This window comes from Gasterosteus aculeatus, chromosome 8 (assembly GCF_964276395.1).
Source record: "Gasterosteus aculeatus chromosome 8, fGasAcu3.hap1.1, whole genome shotgun sequence".
Lineage (NCBI taxonomy): Eukaryota > Metazoa > Chordata > Actinopteri > Perciformes > Gasterosteidae > Gasterosteus > Gasterosteus aculeatus.
In genome coordinates this window covers 21,133,257-21,150,935 of record NC_135695.1, presented here as the reverse complement: position 1 = coordinate 21,150,935, position 17,679 = coordinate 21,133,257, and the positions used below count along the sequence as shown (strand labels likewise).

The window sequence follows — 17,679 nt, the reverse complement described above, 5'->3', positions numbered from 1 at the left end:
CGCTTCCAAACGTCACCGCGGCCACTTTATTGTCAAGAGAGCCGGATGATTACAGAACCAACTTCTGAAGTTGAACGCTTGATGCTGGTCGACGCCGCAGCATTTTTATTTTTTTACATGTTTTCGACCAAGAAAAGAAAACTGAACACAAAATGAATCCGTGCCGTCTGCGACTACACAAAATACAGTGAACCGCTGGTTGGGGAGCGAGGCGGCGCTTCACACCCGCCGGAGTGTTTAGTCGGTCGGGGGGGCTGCAGCTGCTCGGGATTCCTGAGGGGAGCAGAAGGTCCCTCGGCCGGGCCCCCGGCCCCAGAAAGTACTGTAGTTTCTTCTCTCCTAGCAGCCGCTACTCGTAGGCCACGCGGGTGTGTGTGTGTGTGTGTGTGGGGGGGGGGTCGTCCTCCCCAAGTCCCGTGTTGGGCCCCTTCTGGCTCCGAGGAGGGTTTAGTGCTACTAAAACGGACAGAAACCCGTCTGCTGTGATTCCCCTCGACGTCCCGCTGGCATTAAACAACGTACAAATAAGCTGCTCTTCGCCCCGACCAACCCCTCTCCCCCGCTGATCACATTCCAGCTGCTCGTTTTCGCGTCCCACCTTTCACCCTCGGCGCAGAAACACCGAGCAGCTGGAAGAGAAGGGAGGAGATCAACACTACAGCTGCTGGCTGGAAACCGACTCGGAGCAGAAGGTCACTTCCTGGCGGGATTAACGATGTGCACGGCCCCCATCTGCACCCCTGGCAGCGCGGGCCCATCAGGCGCTGCCGCCCCCCCCCCCCCCACCCACACCCCACACACCTCGTGTTCAGACCGCATTGGCGAGGGACACGTTGGGCCTGCGCCCAGTAGCCCGTCCACGTCCATCGGGGCTCGACTCCGGGTGGCGCCGGCGGGACCGGGCTGCCTCCACCCGGTTTCTGCTGGGCGCCCGGCTGCTTGGCAGGTGACTCGTCGGGGACAATGACCCCCCCTTCTCGGCAGCGGCATCGGGAGACTTGCTGCCAGTTCCCTCCCCCCCCCCCCATGAGAGGGCCGAGCCCTGCCAGCGGGGAAACAATGAAGCCTCTATGAACCAGCAGCAGCCGGTTATTGAGGAGGGAGAAACCTTCCTGCTGCCGCCGCCTCGCTCTGGTGGATATTAAAAATCTGTTAGTGGAGTCAAACTCATCGAGAAACCGAGGAGCCTCCAGATAAATGAGCCCCCCCCCCCCTCTGATGTGAGGAAATAAAACCACACGGACACACAGATTAAGCGGTTATCTACGACACAAAGGCCGAGTCCATTGTTATCGTTCCCTTCCGTTAAAAAGGCGCCGTGAGCGAAACGGTGTTAATCAAATGAAACGATGCCATCCAGCCGCGTTGATGACGTCAGCGCTCGGAAAAGCTTAGTCTGAACGCCAGGCGGACATCACACCTAGAGCTCATTTAAAGCGCGCACACGTCAAACGCTGCAGAGTCCAATTGGCCTCGGTGAGAGCATGGGGGTCAAAGGTCAGCAGCGGGGCCCGGCGGGCGGTTTCGGCGCCTCTCTGCTGATTTCCGTCGGAAAGGCGCACGCTCACCTCGGCACGTCCTCACGGGCTTTTGTCCACGTTGTTCCTCCCGTACCCGAGCTGCCTCATGACCTCGCTGCAGTAGGCCTCCACCTGGTGGATCTGCTCCACGCTGAGCCGCTCCCTCCAGGCGTAGATCGCCTCCTTGGCGTCCCTGGAGGAAATGAGGAACGGCCTGTCCGAGGAGTAACCCTGGCCGCGCGTCATGTTCAGCGCGAACTTCTCCAGGGCCGGGGAGGTGCTGAGGTTGGAGAAGCGCAGGAGCCTCTGGAGCTCCTCCATCGGGTGCAGCACCAGGTCCTCGTAGCGGACCCGCAGGTAGTTCCTCCTCAGCCAGGGAGGCGCGTTGGCCACCAGCATCATGTCCCCGAGCCAGTTGTCGCAGATGAGCTCCATGGCGCTGGAGACGTAGCTCTCGGCCCGGTTCACCCGGTTGCTCGGAACGAGGAGCCGCTTGTACTTGTCCGTCTGCTTCTTGCTGCGCAGCACCTGGATGCTCTCCTTCACCAGGGCCTGCTTGGACTTCAGCCGCGAGTTGTGCACGGCCCTCGGGTCCCTGAAGAGCTGGACGACCCGCAGGTTGATCTCGGGGTCTCTCATCAGCGGCACCAGCGTGCTCAGGTCCAACACGCGCACGCCTTTGATGACCATCACCGGGTACTTCTTGCACTCCCTCTCCAGCTCCCGGATGTCCCGCTTCTGGCACTTGGCGCAGCGGTCCTCCCGCACCAGCCCGATGTCGTGCCGCCTGTGCGCGTCGCACAGCGGCTCCGAGCAGATCACCTTGTTCATCTTCCAGCCGAAGATGAAGGACGTGGTGATGTTCTGCGAGCCGGCGTACAGCTTGAGGACCGAGAAGTCGCAGCGGTACAGGCTGTTCATCATGTCGCGCACCGCGCCCTGCAGGCTGCCCGCGTCCCCCGGGTACAGAGCCTGCCAGATGTGCCACATGGGCTCGTACAGGTAGAACGCATCGGGGTGCTGGTTGAACAACTCCCCCAGGAACGAGGAGCCGGTCCTCCAGGTGGCGTGCAGGTAGATGTGGATCCGCGACCGGCTCCGGTTGCCGGCGGGCTCCGCCGCGTCGCTGCCGTTCGCCCGGTAACCGTTATCCCACAGGAGCGCCACGGAGCTCTCCAGGTCCGGGCATCGCGGCTGTTGCTGCGGCAGCGGCCGTTTAGCGCGCTGGACGGATTTGTCCCGGTAGTCCAACACGTAGGGGATCAACAGCAGCAGAGCGGAGTACGCCAGGATCAAAACCAGGTATTTCTTATGTAACCTCCTCTTCATTTCCTCTCGCCGGGACGCGGGGCTAGCTAGCTAGCCGGCTAGCTGCTTCTCTTGGAGGGTCGGAGCAGTGAGCGGCGCCGCGGCGCTGCGGGGAGTTTATGTGCGCGTGTGGGAGGCCACGGTGCGTGCGGCCACGCCCCTTCAGCGGGAGAAACACCCCTTTCCTGTTCGCAGTCAAATGCGCGATGGTGGCGTTGTCGTTAGGGAAGTTTGTAATTGTTTTTTTGATACGCGTCATAAATGTGAAAAAGGGAGCACCGTTATATTGGAAACCTCGAAGAGCCTTTAAGGGGGGAGAGGGACCAAAGGCGACCACACGTCCTAACCTTGCTATGAACTTCATAAAAGCCGTACTAGTTGTTGTTTTTGCCAGTATTTGCACTTGAAACGATTTCTGTGTAAAATAAATACAAATCGACGTTGGATTGGACCTCTCAGAGAGCCTTGACGGGAAGAGGACCAAACAGCTACTGCCGTCACGTCGCTAGAGTAGCGCAAAGGATTGTGGGAGCTTCACATTTAAATCAATGTTACCCTCCTGAAGAGTGTCGTGTGTTGTCAGTGATCCATTCCCATCATCTTAAACGTTGACTGCTTTTGCTGCCATACGTTGATTGGGTCAAACAAAAATAGAACACAAAACAATACGCATTATAACTTTGTTTGTTTCGCGCATGCGCAATAACTCCCCCATTTGTTGTCGGGAGTCAAACGCCGCTCCGGAGAGAGCTAACGTTAAATACAGCTTGTGTCGTTGCAATAAATGGCGTTATGCGTCGTTGTGTCGTTCATGCAGTCTCTGTAGCTTGAAGAATTATCACCGGGAAAGTATCGAGGCTGTCGATAGACTGCAAACCTGTCCCAGTACGAGTCGGTGTAATGTTAGCGTAACGGCCAAGCTAGCGAGCTAGCTGCTGCTGCAGCACCGCTGTCAGCATCAACATGGCACACTGGACCGCCTTCGAAAAGGAGACGGAGAGAGAAACGAAGAGGCTGATAAGATGCATCGGTGGGGTCGAGGACGAAGAGGACCAGAACTTTCAGCTGGCACAGAAATTTGCCTGGACGAATTTCAGGTGACGTTTGGCAGAGAATTGAGGGAGGGGGCAGCTTGTCGGATGCTAACATGCTAGTGTGATGCTAGTAAGCTAATAGCATTGTAACGTTATTTTTGTTGTTGGCAGGTTTCATCGATTCCTGGACGTGGACAGCCATAAAGTCCAACGCAGTTTAAGTGGGTGAGTGAGTGTGGGGGGTCTTTGTCATGATGTCAAATCCTTTTGTATAGTCACTACACCTGTCAGATGAATGTAATGGAGGTATAACGTGGTACCAGAAGGAATGGAAGAATTCCCTTTCTTTTACAATCGAGTAGTAAATGCCTCCAACATCCTAGAATACTGAAATTTAGTGTTGACGAGTCGATGCACAGATCTGATACTATGTCATTAAATCGGATTGTTTAAACACTGTTATATTAGCTATGATGTCTCTGCTAATTATCAAATATAAATCTGTTGACAGCAGCAGGAGATAGTTACCGTTATCTTTAGTTTAGAGATGTCCGGTTCAAACATCTCTAAACCTCCGGTCCTGCACGCGAGATGGATGATTCTGCTGTGTTTCCCAGAATATATGAGAAGCTCATGATCCACTCTGACGTGAGTAAAGCAGAGAGCTGGAAGAGGCTCACTGAGGAGTTCCTGAACTCCCCTTTACCCAATACGGAGGGAATAAAGGTCTGTGACCCTTCCAATAGAAACGTATCAAATGCATCTACAAAACACTATCCAGAGCGGTTTGCTGTGTTTGGTTCTGCAGAGCGATGCACACTACAGCGCCTTATCCCTGCTGCTCTTCTTATCGGACTCGCCCTTAAACACAGACTTCACTGAGAGGCCCAGGCTGAAGGAGGCCGGTGAGATGCTTAGTACTCAGTACTCTTTCAAAAATACTTGCATAAAAATATATAAATATACATCATATGGACATCCATGTTAAATAAATGACTTCATCTTGTGTCTGCAGAAGACGAAGACCGCTTTGATTGGGCGAAATACCTGATGGAGGGTGAGGACGTAGACATTGGACCATACCCCGATACGCCCGTGAGTAAAACGCACTTGATGACCGTAATCCAAGATGGTACTCAATAAACCAATGAAACCAACTTTAGCGATCTATAGTGATCATTTTTTACCGAACTCATCACGATGAAATATTGTCATTAAAACAAATGCTTCATTGATTTTAATTCTCTCAGTGAGTCAGAGAGCTGTAAACCGTGGAACCACCTTCCCATCTAGATTCAGATTCCCATTGAATCCGTCCTGACGGTTCTGTATTTTACTTTAGGACTGGTCGGAGGAGGAGAGCGAGGACGGCGACAGCCAGCAGCCAATCAGCAGAGAAGACTCTGGGATCCAGTGTGACAGAACGCCGCAGGAAGACCAGGACAACAACAACAACAACAACAAGGCGGCTCCCGTTGCCTGGACAGGTGAAGACGGATCACGCGGCCGAGACACAAGCGTCTCGTGTGTGTGTGCAGAGAAGCTAATGGAAGTTTGTGCCTTTGTGTGCAGTGGGGGAGCCGGCCGCCCGCGTCTGGCTGGAGCAGCATGTAGTGACGCCGTACTGGGTTCCTCACGCTCCTCGCTTCCCTCACAGCTTACATCTACACTCCAACCTGCTCAATGTGTGGTGAGCAACCTTCACCTTCACTTTAGGGCCACTCTTCCGCTGATGGGTGGATGACATTCTAAAACAGATTTACAAGACAAAGGGCTGAATGTTCTCTGATATCATAAAGTTACAAAGAATATATAAATGAATCAGAAAGTCAAGCTCATTTATCCTCGATAAGGCCGAAAATACTAATAATTGCTCTACAGATTTGCAACCTTCTCTCATGATGGTGCTGATTCACTCATCATGATACCGTGATTCCACGGTTGAGTTTCATCCAGTTTCTTGCTTGATCGGACATGTTCTCTCCTCAGGGATCAGCACCTGTACAACACTGACCCGCTGTATCTGCCTGAAGAAAAATCCTTCGTCACCGAGACCCAAGTGATTCGGGAGACCCTGTGGTGAGAGGAGTCGTTCTCGGTCCCTGAACACTCGCGTCCTCGTGGGGTTTAACGGAGCATTTCTATCAACACTTTTGACATGTTGCAGGCTTCTCTCCGGGGTGAAGAAACACTTCATATTCCAACTGCACGATGGGAAAGTGTCGGTGAGGAGTAACGTGGTGGTAACCCATCTCACCAGTGTAAGCGGAGCGTCTTTGTGTCGCACCCTTCGTGTCGCCTTGAGTTTCGCAGGAAACACCGCGTTGTCTCTCTCTGCGCCCGCAGAACTGCCTCCGCTCCGTGCTGGAGCACATCGCCGTGTTCGGGCAGGCGGTGTCCAGGCTGCAGAGGTTCATCGACGAGGTGACGGGTCACAGCTCGGAGCCCAGCCCGCCGGGCCCCGGCTCCAAGAAGGGCTCCGAGCCCCCCTTCAGGACCTACCAGGCCTTCGTGTGGGCGCTCAACAAGTACTTCACCGGCTTCAAAGAGGAGCTGACCACGATCGAGAGGGAGGTCATATGCAATGGCAAGTACAAGTCTGTATTAGTGGGGAGGGGGGTTATGAGGTTGGGCCGATGAGGGATTCATCTCTCTGTTCAACGTGTCCGTCCTCCAGATGAGACGGTGACCCTGTCGGCGGTTCTTAATAGACTCGACCCTCACTTGGCCCAGATCAAAGTGCTGCACAAAGTCTTCTGCACCGGGGTCGCCGAAGTCCCCCCCGAGACCCCCAACGTGGTGCGGGCCTCTCACCTGCTCAACACCCTGTACAAAGCCATCATAGAGTACGACAGCGGCGGGGAGGCGTCGGAGCAGGCGGTGAGTTTTGGCAGCGTTTCGATGGAGGAGAGGAATCTTCTGTGGGGGACGTAACATCTACGCCTTATTTATCTATTTCTGCCCTTTACAAAGACACCAGACTACATTCACATAAAGAGGGATTTAAACACAGGAGCTGCTTAACTGCTGCCTTCAGCAGTTATTTTGTGTCGTCATGTGACGTTAATGAGGCCCGAGACCTCCAGGGACCCCAAGAACTCGGGACATTCCTTTTGTTTTGTTGACTTTATTCTATTTTCTATTTGAAAATGTATCAAATGTTTCACCCGTCAACAAGCTAAATTCCTTCTCCGTAGAACGTACTTGGTGTGTGATCCTTCCTGCGCCATCTTCCCTTCCAGGTGGCCTTGTTGTTCTCCCTGTGGACGGAGACGGTCCGACCCTATCTGGAGATCGTGGACGAGTGGATCGTCCACGGCCACCTGTTCGACCCCGCCAAGGAGTTCATCATCCAGAGGTACGCATCACCAGCGCGATGAACGCCACGCACGTTCCAGCCGCTGCTCCCATCTCAGCGACTGGTCTCCGTCCCGCTCAGGAACAAGGACGTGCCGGTGAACCACAGGGACTTCTGGTACGCCACCTACACTCTGTACAGCGTGTCGGAGACGGTGGAGAACGAGGAGAAGCTGAACGACGCGGCCAGCGGGAGCTCCGGAGGCGAACAGGCCTCCGGCAGCAGGCAGCTCACCATGGTGTCCTTCCTCAAACCCGTGCTCAAGCAGATCATCATGGCCGGCAAGTCCATGCAGCTGCTCAAAAATCTGGACTGCAAGGAGACGCAGGAGTCCGGGAGGTCCTCCAGAGGTCAGTGTGTGCGTGCGCACGACAACATGTTGAGTGCCTCATGAATCCATCTTCACCTCAGCACCTCAACTACTTCAGCTCTCACCTGATGGACATGTGACTGTGCCACGCTTGGCGTATTTGTCGACCAATGTCAGTGTTGCTTTGCAGATGCCGAGAGGAAGAGCTTGTACACTTTGTTTCTGGAGTCGGTGCAGTCGCGCCTCTGCAGCCGAGACGAGTCTCCCGTGGACGCGGTTACCGAGCAACAGGCCACCAGGAGGAGCCTGATCAAGATGCAGTCCATCATCTCCCAGCACCTGGAGATGCAGGACGTGCACGACCCGCTGCTGGCCATCAACTTTGCAAGGTAAGCGGATACGGACACGCTCGCACCCGCGTGGGACTAAACAAGGAAGCGCATCAACGTGATCGAATGTGAAATGAAAAAACACTTTTGTAATCACGAGCCGTTTTTTCCTCTCCGTTCCATTTAGCCCCCACTTTTTAAGGCTGGATTCGTAATGTCTCCAATGCTACAGTGCAAACATCTGAAAGGGATTATACGTACGTGTGTCCCTCTCAGGCTGTACCTGGAGCAGAGCGACTTCCACGAGCGATTCTCCGGAGGCGACTTCAACGTGGACCGCTCGTCCCAGTCGGTCACCTGCCAGACCTTTGAGCTCACGCTGCGCTCCTGCCTCTACCCGCACATCCAGAGGCGGTACGTCGAGTGCTGCGGGAACCTCATGAAGACCCTGAAGAAGGACTACAGGTAGGATTCGCTCCACGAGGTGCGGTTCTCCTGTTCCCGGGCCCGCAGATTGTTTGAGTTCCTCCGCGTCTCCGCAGGCTGCTGGGATACCTCCAGGCCATGAGGAACTACTTCCTGCTGGAAGCCGGAGACACCATGTACGACTTCTACACGGCCATCTTCGACAAGGTGCAGGAGAAGGAGAGCTGGCAGCAGCTGTCTTTCCTCAACGGTCAGCTGCAGGAGGCCGTGGGACAGCGCCACCCCGAGGACAGCAGCAGGTACCGCATGTGTTTGTGAGCGAGGGCGGGGTCCATCTTTACTTTGTGCGGTTTATCTATGGGACTATTATCTTCCCTCATTGGATTACGAGACGTTTTCTGGCTCGAACAAGCACGTGGAAGAAAAAAAAGCAAGAACCTTGAAAGCAGACTTCACAAATAAGTGATAAAAACAAAAGAGAACAATACAACAAAACACTCTAAAAACAGAAACCAATAAAAGATACCTGGCTGATTGACATAATGAATCCATTTTGTTTTACATTATTGAAATTCAGCCAATATTTGAACGCCATCACTTTCTATTTTTAAGGTTGTCAATCTTCTTGGAGACCATCGACCCGGCCAGGAAGAAGCATCCTGTGAACAATCTAGAAGTTCTTACGCTGGGCTACAAGGTCAGCAGCGTGCTCATTGGGACACTGTGACTCACTCTTCATTTTCTATTATTTATGTCATGATATAACTTTTTAATGTTTGAGCCCAACCTCAATGCCCAGAAATCCAAATGGGCCCCCGAGCATTCAATGACCGCAAGAAGAGCACAGGTGATCAAGGAACCCCGGGTATCGCATTGTGTGTGTTCACGTTTTCTCCCGTTTCCTCTCCTCAGGTTCCCTGGCCCGTTGACATTGTGATCAGCTCCGAGTGTCAGAAGATCTACAACCAGGTGTTTCTCCTGCTGCTGCAGATCAAATGGGCCAAATACAGCCTGGACACCCTCCGTTTCAGCGGTACGAGTTGGCGGTGCGGGTGGATGTTGGGGGAGGGAGGTCTCGGCCGGGTGTAAAACGGGTTTTTGTCTCTTCTAGACTTCACGGACGTCACCAAGAAGCCGGAGGAAGCTCTGGCCGAGGAGGTGAGGGTCAAGGAGCCGGTGAACCAGCAGATCCACCGGATGTGTCTGCTACGGGTCAAGCTGATGCACTTTGTCAACAGCCTCCACAACTACATCATGACCAGGGTGAGATGTGCAGCGGGCGATCGGATCTAAAGGGAGTCAAAGCTCTTGGTGTCGCTGTGCGGTAAATTTAGATCGCAAGGGCAAACGATGCCCCCTATTGGTTTGGAGCGTGTACCGGCATTGCTCCTTTTTGACGGTTTTAAATGTTCTCGCACATTATTTACAAATAATCTTGATTCAACGTTATATTTCTGACGCCCCCGTTTTTGAAGCTCATCGTTCTCCAGCTAAAATAAGGGATAATTTTGAAAAGTCGCATTGGCGGTGCATTTAAAGGCTGCAGGAAAGTACCCACATTTGTTTTAAAAGCCTTCTCTGGTCCTTGTTGAATCCGTGTGCATCGTCTCTCTGCAGATTCTGCACAGCACAGGACTGGAGTTTCAGCACCAAGTGCAGGAGGCAAAGGACCTGGACCAGCTGATCAAGATCCACTACAGATATTTGGCAACCATTCACGACCGCTGCCTCCTGAGGGAGAAGGTAAGCTCTCACAGAGAGTCCACCTGTGTGTTGTTAAGTACGCACAACACTTCTTTCCAAAGGTCCACACAATGTCTAGCGCTGCTTTTCCTGAGCTGAAGCCGCCCTGAAGCCAAAAAAAACTAAGACGCACCCGTCACCTGTGAACTGTTGGATGAGGTCATCGAGTTGTGTTTCCCTGTTTCCTCAGGTCAGTTTCGTGAAGGAGGCCATAATGAAGGTTCTCAATCTGGTCCTCATCTTCTCCGAACGGTGGCAGGCGGGATTCGGAGCCTGGAAGTAAGTGAGAGCTTTCTTATAACACCGGGGGGGGGGGGTCATTTATTGTCATTATGCAACAAAGGGATTCGCAACGAAATTGATATCTGGCTGCTTTCCTCCATTTAATTTTCCTGCGACCAGGCTTCATACAGCTGGTCTTTCCTCCTGGGAAAGAAACATTAGGGCTGTATTACTATGGTGGTAATAAATGGTCACAAATGTTTTTAAATATATATACATATATATTTTGTATCGCTTTCAGAATCGAGTCCATCGATAAAATGGAATCTGATTTCAAAAACTGTCACATGTTCCTTGTGACGATTCTGAACAAGGCCGTGTGTCGGGGCTCCTTTCCTCATTGTGAGTATAACCACACGCTACGTTGACCATCTCATGAATATTATCATCCCTTCAGCGCGTATGGGAACAACAAACAAGACGTCCTCTTCTTTGTCTCCCGGTGCAGTGGAGTCTCTGGCTCTGTCTCTCATGGCCGGCTTTGAGCAGTGCTGAGGAACCAGACACAGTGTGTCTGCTGTGAAGTGCCGGACTGAACCGAGATGTCACGTATGACGTCGCTGTCTGCTGCCCAGATTACGGGATGTCGAAAGATTGTTTTTCTTTTCGGCGCCGGAGTCGAACCAACTTGTGTATTTAAAAATAAAAAGTGACTTTTTGTACAATAGTGTTTTTTATGAGCTGATTGTTAATCATGTCTATGTATGGAGCAGAATAAATATTGCACAATGATTATTGTTGTTATTCCACTTTGTGTAACTATCCTTGCTACAATGAATACATTTTCCAACAAATTGAATCAGTTAATACATGTAATTCTCCTGGTGTCCACTAGGGGCACCACTGCTGTATTGGTCACTACATGTAATGTTCCTGGTGTCCACTAGGGGCATCACTTTCAAAACTACCTCTAGTACATTTCAGACATTTATCATACTTATGTCTAATTTTGGGGAGGTTGCTTTGGCACTAATCCTTCTCCATACGCCAACAAATGTACTATTTTGAAAATCGACTTAATGAATGTAACTTTATCATTACACTAAAATATTATAAATATGTTGGGACGTTATTGTTTTCCAGACCACTCCGTCCTTATATTTAATTTTGGGTCGGTTGTTTTGCCACTACTCACCCTCCACGCTACCGTAAATTAAACTTCTACATCATTTAAATTATTTCATTGTCCTTTTTTAACTCTACATGTACACTACAACCTGCAAAAACACGGCCCCGCGTTGTGTTGCACTCCGTCCTGGCGTTTGGCTTTGGGGAGGCGGCTCTGGCAGCGCTCGGCCTCCGTACCGCCGGCTCTTCCCGTACTGTACATTCCGGTGAGCGTCCCTCCCTCCCCCCGCGCGCCGCTGGACGAGCTTTAGCAGCGCGGCTGAACGCAGTGTTTCCTGTTGAGTTTCCCTGTTTCAGGGACCGGAACTCCCGACTCGGCCCTCCTCCCTCCTGCTCCTCCTCGCCCCCCTCCGCCCATGATAATAACAGCCGACCGAGCAGGAGAAGTTCAAGAAGAGAGAAAGATTTCTCTCCCCCCCCCGGGCCGACGACGGAACGAAAACGTCCGAGGATTGACTTCCAACAATAAAACAAATCTGGACTTCTTCTCCGGCGGAGATCGACGGTCCGGTTCAATGGCGCTTTAGTTTCCCTCATTGCCGCACAAGTTTAACTCGCTAACCGACAACTGCGGGTGAGTAGAAGTTTTTTTTTTTTGGGGGGGGGGGGGGGTTCTCCAGCCACGGTAGTTCGGGAGCGAGTTTCGGGAAGAGGGAGCCTCGTCTCGGGGGAACTTTTGGTGAGGAGCCGTGTTCCTGCCTCCCAGCAGGCCGCAAACCGAGACGAATCTCAGGCCACCGATACCGCAGAGGCACGCTGCTACTACCACGGTTACACACCGAAGCAAGTACTCCGTGTTTCATTACAGTACAAGTACTACTACCACAGTGTCGATGTACTCTCTTAAAAAAGAAAGTCCTGCTTCCGAAATGTAAGTACTAAAAAGTAAGAGTAGGGCTGACTGGGGATAAGTTGGTTGGTCACTGGGAGGTGAAGTCCCGCCCCTTCCGGTTGACCACAGTGAGAACTTTTTTTCTGGAAAAGTATAGTAATCCAGGCTGTAAATGAAAAGTGGGCGTAGTCCTCGTGACGTCAGCCGATTGGTTCGAGGAATGACGTTTTTAAACCGGGAGTTACACGATTTTCCCATCACCAGTCGCCATGTTCTTTTTTTGTCGTGCAACCAATGAAAAAAGTGGCAATATTTTCCATGAGGGATTTAGAGACGCCATATACTTCTCTTGTAAGAGACCTGTCAATCACAAGCCTGCCCCGCCCTAAAGCGTTCCCTCCATTATGGTCTGTTTGACTCTAAATGGACCATCACTTACTAAATGAACATCATGCTGTGTTGAAGAAGACTTGAAACTAGAGACTGAGACCATAAACTCATGTTTACAATATTTACTGAGGGAATAAATAAAGAGAGAAGTAGTTGTTTTCTCATAGACGTCTATGGGAGCGGAGGAGTCGCTCCCTGGTGGTCACTACAGAGAATGCAGCTTTAAAACACGACTGATTGACCTCACTTTATAGAAATAAATAAATGTATACAATGTCGTCCATCTGTGTGTAATAAAGATGTAGCCACGCTAGGAAACGTAACAACATATCTCAAGAATCATGTAAAAAAAAGATGGTGGGAAACATTTGTATAGTAAACACATGTTGCACAATATTGTCTTGTCACTTAAATGCTGAAATCTCTGGTCCTGAGTTCATGAAGAATTTGTTGGTTGCTGCACTACTTTTATTACTTTTATCAGCGTTATCTCAGAGGGAAGGAAGGAAGAATGGTGATGAGGTTTGATGGTACTGGAAGTTAAACCACATCTGTGCTGCTGTCTTTTCATGTGCGGTTGAATGTCGTCTTCGAGGGTGCTTCAAAATCCACTTAGAATGAGACATAGTACTGACTGTATATAGATATAAAAATATATCTATGTACATGAGAGCTTCATTCATAAAAACTGCAGTTGAACGTCCCAGAGGACAGGAGTTGCTGCGTTCTCCGTCTGTTACCGTTTGTTTTATTGTGTGAGAATCAGAACTAACCGTGTTTTAAAGCAGAAATAACACAAACTAACCAACTGTTCAGGACGGGATAAAATCACTGGTTCTTTCAATAGAGTCTGGTGTATTTCGTCCCGATGTCTAGTAAAGGACACAGCGTTGCCGTAGCAAACAGTCGAGATGAAACAAGGTTTCCAGTTTGTTGTCTTGTTCATTTGCACCGCGTTGTGTGTCCCTCATAAATCACGCAAATGCTGTTTGGTTCGATGTTGCAGGAACATTTTCAGGTTTGAGTTTACAGATTTGCTTTGCATTCGTTGGTGACGGTGGTCTGATATCCTGCTAAACGAGTTGTTTTCACACCTCAATCTTTAGAAAGTATAACTTTCTTCACGGTGTTTTGGAGACTTCCTCCTCAAGGTGTGATCTCCGCTGGCTTTTTTTGTTGTGGCATCGTTTAATCCGTTTAGGAGAGTTAAACATTTATTGCCATTCTGCACCACGGATCAACGTTCCTGCAACACTTTTCTACCATTAAGTTGTTATGCTTTTATGTGTTTTTCTTTCCTTCATAAAAACACACATAAGGACAAATCTATTATAAATCAAATAGCTTTCATCAGTAGTTTTTAATATTGTATTACAATCTGCTGAGTTAAGAAGTTCAATATCTTTTAATAAGGTTAAAAAGACTCCTTCAAAGAACTGAATTTCTTCCTTGGTCTAAAAATAAAACACTGCTGCTGTCCAAACATCACAATCAACAAACTTGGGAAAATTATCTTTCTACAGATCCTACAATGCTCAGTTTCACACACCAGCCTCCACTGACAGAAATGGTCATTTCACCTCTTGAGAACACGGGAGTCTCTCCTCTACTGCCTCCATTAGTTGGTTATTCATTTAGTGTGTCTTATTGTGTGACTTTGGTGAATCTAAACCAACCCTTTTAAAACGCACACTAACACAAAACATCCGATGCACTCGGCAGAAGAACTCCTGTGTTCTGAGGGGTAAAATCAAGGTTTTTGTCAATGGAGTCTGGTGGATTTCTTTTTGTTGTCTAAATTATGTCCACAGCAGTACGTTGCTTTGGGCTCCTCCACAACCCTTTAAATAGTATTTATGTATTAATGAATCGACCGTTTCAAGCATGTTTTGGTCTAAAATCTGTCATCGAGTCCACAGACTTGAACCGTCTCCCTGGCACAACGTGTCCGTCCCATCCGCCGCTTCTCGTGTACCATAAGCTTCCCTTGGCGAGCTGAAGAAGCTGCAGCTAACTGCCCTGGATGTTCTCCTTCCGTGCTGAGAGCTCGTGTTTGGCCGTCTGCACCACACACCCAGTTTATTCTGGAGGCCGGTTTAAGCTCCTTACTGTGTAATCGCACACACGCACACACACACACACACTGCACGTATTCACCCCGACGGATGAATTCAATTTGTCTTCTGATAAGAGCGGACGCCTCAACAGGAAGTGTGCAGAAGAAACACCACGGTGTTCCTCTTATCTCCTGCGCATTTACCGCTGCTGTATTTCAGAGCTACTTAGTGTGTTTTATTTTCTCCGAGTACACGCGTTCCGTCACTCTCCGTGTCTGGGTCGTTTGCTCCCGTGTGGAAGCTGCCGGTGAGTCATGTGACCTCGTATGTGATTCAGACCTCGCTGGTTTCTGTGACTTGGTTGACTGACTGGCTTATCTGTTGTGTCGCTTACTTTTTTTGTTCAGTCTGGTAAACCTTCCCAAAGAAGACTTCTCTTCTGACTTCCTTCCCTTTTTTGCAAGAAGAAAAGAGTATTTCTCAACAGACTTCTATTTTGACCTCCTACACTTAAATAACTTCCTACTTCTCATATGCTTTGGCTTTTGAACTGAGACTCTAATATTCACTTGAGTCTCTTTTGCTAGTGCGGGTCTTCAGTGGAATAAAACGATACAATCAACAGGGATTTGGACAATTATTCTAATATATGAATGTAAAAAAGGCGCCTTTTTTTTTTTTTTTTTACTTCTGTGATTATCATAACTGGACAAAAACTAAACTCATCAGAACCAACTGTGATTTTCTATCCACTGTTCCAACAATTACCAGCTGTGATTAGTCTGAATTAAACCTGAGTTCACAGAGCTGGATGTTATGGAAACATGACAAGGCACCAGATTCCAACGTTTGAAAAAGATCATTGTGGTAAAAAGTTTTGGTGCGTCAGTAACACTAAGAATAACCCAATTAGAGTTTTGGTTCCTCTTCATGTTCACACATCCTAAAAAGAAAACTGTTTTCTTTGATTTAAGTGTGTTGGCCCGTTAGAAACTGCACATTCCAAATGTATCAGCTGACTTTATTTTTATGCGTGCATGACGAAAAAAGGCTTCAAAACATAATAAAAGTAAAACGATGCCTAACTTCCCTACAAGTTCCTTCTTTTGCAAGTAGCGTTTTGGCCTTTTCTGTTTACTAAATGTCATTACTACGAGGAAGTGGGATGTTGCCGTAGCAACAGGCCTCTCTCTGAAGCCGGTGGGCGCCGTGCACGTCTGAGCTCGCACTGCGTTTTATTTTTTACCATAATGGCGCTGACAAACCAGCCGACCCGAGTACTTGAAGTCACTCGTTTACTAACGCAGAAACCCCCCCCCCCCCGCTCTGAAGACCTCCATCCGTAGGCAGCAGGAGGGCGGTGACCTCCGCTGACCCCTGGTCACACGGGGACCGCCGGGCCTTTTGTGCTGCTGCTCAGTGGACGTTGCGGATTTGTTTGACCGGCCGTGCGTTCTGATCGCAAAAGGTTTTTGGATTGTTCGCTCTGTGGTGACGTCCCAAAAAAAAAAAAAAGTCGCGTCAGCAGCGCGAGGAGCAAAGCACGAGCAGAGCGATTTTATATTTACCCGTTTGCAGCACACCTGCTTCACTTTGTCCTGCAGTGAGTGGCAGGAAACACCACTGATGCATGATGGGAGCAACGAGGGGTAGCAGAGATTTGTGTATAGTGTCACACGTTTGTGTAAAGGGCCTCGTTGTTGCAGCAGAGCTCTGCTGCGTGAGGAGAGAGAAAAGGTGGCGAGTCTGACAGCGCTGAGCTCGTTGGTTGATACTGAGGAGGAAGAAGCCACAAAGAGGAACCTGAAGGTCTCTGAAGCTTCTGTCCAGAGCCGGAGGTTCCTCGTCTGCATCGGCTCACTGGTTTAATTATTGAAGGCTTTTTAAAGGCTGTCAATGGGTACAGAAGTGTGAGCAATGCCTTCACAAGAATGTGTTAAAGCTGCATTCTCTGTGGTGACCAGCAGGGGGCGACTCCTCTGGTCCCATAGAAGTCTATGAGAAAATGAGTTGCTCCCTTTGTTCCTACCCACCGTTTGTCAAACCAAAACCACCTATAACATGAAACACAACCAGTAAACATGGCGGCTCTTCTCGTCCTCTCCGGCAGCATGGCGTCCACAGTGACCTTAGAAGATGCCCTCTCCAACGTGGACCTGCTGGAGGAGCTGCCGCTCCCCGACCAGCAGCCCTGCATCGAGCCCCTCCCCTCCTCCGTCATGTTCCAGGTGAGCACAACGAAGCTTCTCCTGCTCACCGGCATCTTTCCAGTTTCTATTCAGTCGTAAGTCGTCGTGATGTCCCGTAGGAGACCGAAAGACGGGCCAGGCGCCGAGACGTCTCGTGGGGTGCATTAAACAAAGTCAAATGATCAATAAATAAACAGGAAGGAGGACACTCAGACCTCCATTAAGGCCGATCAATAATGTCTGAATCCGCCCGTCATTCAGAAGAACCTTCACCAGAGCAACACATCACAAAACTCACTGAATAATGATAAGAATACACTATTTAATAATCATTTTAATTCTTTGATTTGATCTTTAAGATGAAAACGACTACCTTTTATGTCTTATTAGGTGCCTGAGAAAAGGCCAGTTATTGTACTACACGTTAGGCTTATGACCTGTTATACTTCCATCTCCTTATTGTATTTTATGCTGTGTACATGTGTTTTGTTAGTTATTTACCTGTTATTTACTTCTCATGACTGTCGCTGTTATTCTTGCCGTCACAGCCCAACTTCAACACCAACTTTGAGGACCGAAATGCGTTCGTCACCGGCATCGCCAGATACATCGAGCAGGCCACGGTCCACTCCAGCATGGTACGGCAGCAGGGCCTCCCTTTGGCCGGGGGGGGACAAAGTGGAACTCTGCAGAACTGGGTCGCGGGCTCCGGGGGCTTTGTGTCTAATTGGCGCTCGGCCTCTGAATCAAACGGCACTTTGTGTGGAGGCAGA

At 49.9% G+C, this 17,679-nt stretch overlaps 3 protein-coding genes across 3 annotated transcripts in view; 2 read left to right on the top strand and 1 right to left on the bottom strand.

Moving 5' to 3' along the window:
* Positions 1 to 7: 7 nt before the first annotated feature.
* On the bottom strand, positions 8 to 2,849 carry chst7 (carbohydrate (N-acetylglucosamine 6-O) sulfotransferase 7). The gene is made up of 2 exons (XM_078108721.1): positions 1,569 to 2,849; positions 8 to 1,131 (listed from the first exon to the last, which is right to left on the bottom strand). Exon 1 carries the CDS (start codon positions 2,847 to 2,849, stop codon positions 1,581 to 1,583), a length of 1,269 nt encoding a protein of 422 aa, XP_077964847.1. The 3' UTR covers positions 8 to 1,131; positions 1,569 to 1,580.
* Positions 2,850 to 3,363: 514 nt separating this feature from the next.
* tubgcp5 (tubulin gamma complex component 5) lies at positions 3,364 to 11,043 on the top strand. Its single transcript, XM_040183419.2, has 23 exons — positions 3,364 to 3,925; positions 4,034 to 4,087; positions 4,480 to 4,588; positions 4,671 to 4,767; positions 4,878 to 4,957; positions 5,205 to 5,349; positions 5,435 to 5,552; positions 5,852 to 5,941; positions 6,030 to 6,123; positions 6,209 to 6,449; positions 6,540 to 6,742; positions 7,105 to 7,220; positions 7,302 to 7,570; positions 7,721 to 7,919; positions 8,136 to 8,324; positions 8,402 to 8,584; positions 8,898 to 8,982; positions 9,198 to 9,318; positions 9,397 to 9,548; positions 9,903 to 10,028; positions 10,219 to 10,307; positions 10,552 to 10,652; positions 10,759 to 11,043. Exons 1-23 carry the CDS (start codon positions 3,792 to 3,794, stop codon positions 10,803 to 10,805), a joined length of 3,042 nt encoding a protein of 1,013 aa, XP_040039353.1. The 5' UTR covers positions 3,364 to 3,791; the 3' UTR covers positions 10,806 to 11,043.
* Positions 11,044 to 11,571: 528 nt separating this feature from the next.
* The window catches only part of cyfip1 (cytoplasmic FMR1 interacting protein 1), a 20,238-nt gene continuing 14,130 nt past the window's right edge, over positions 11,572 to 17,679 (top strand). The window contains exons 1-3 of the mRNA XM_078108719.1: positions 11,572 to 12,012; positions 16,828 to 16,945; positions 17,455 to 17,544. Coding sequence (XP_077964845.1) covers positions 16,829 to 16,945; positions 17,455 to 17,544 — 207 coding nt within the window. The 5' untranslated portion in view covers positions 11,572 to 12,012; position 16,828. The remainder of the gene's footprint in view (positions 12,013 to 16,827; positions 16,946 to 17,454; positions 17,545 to 17,679) is intronic.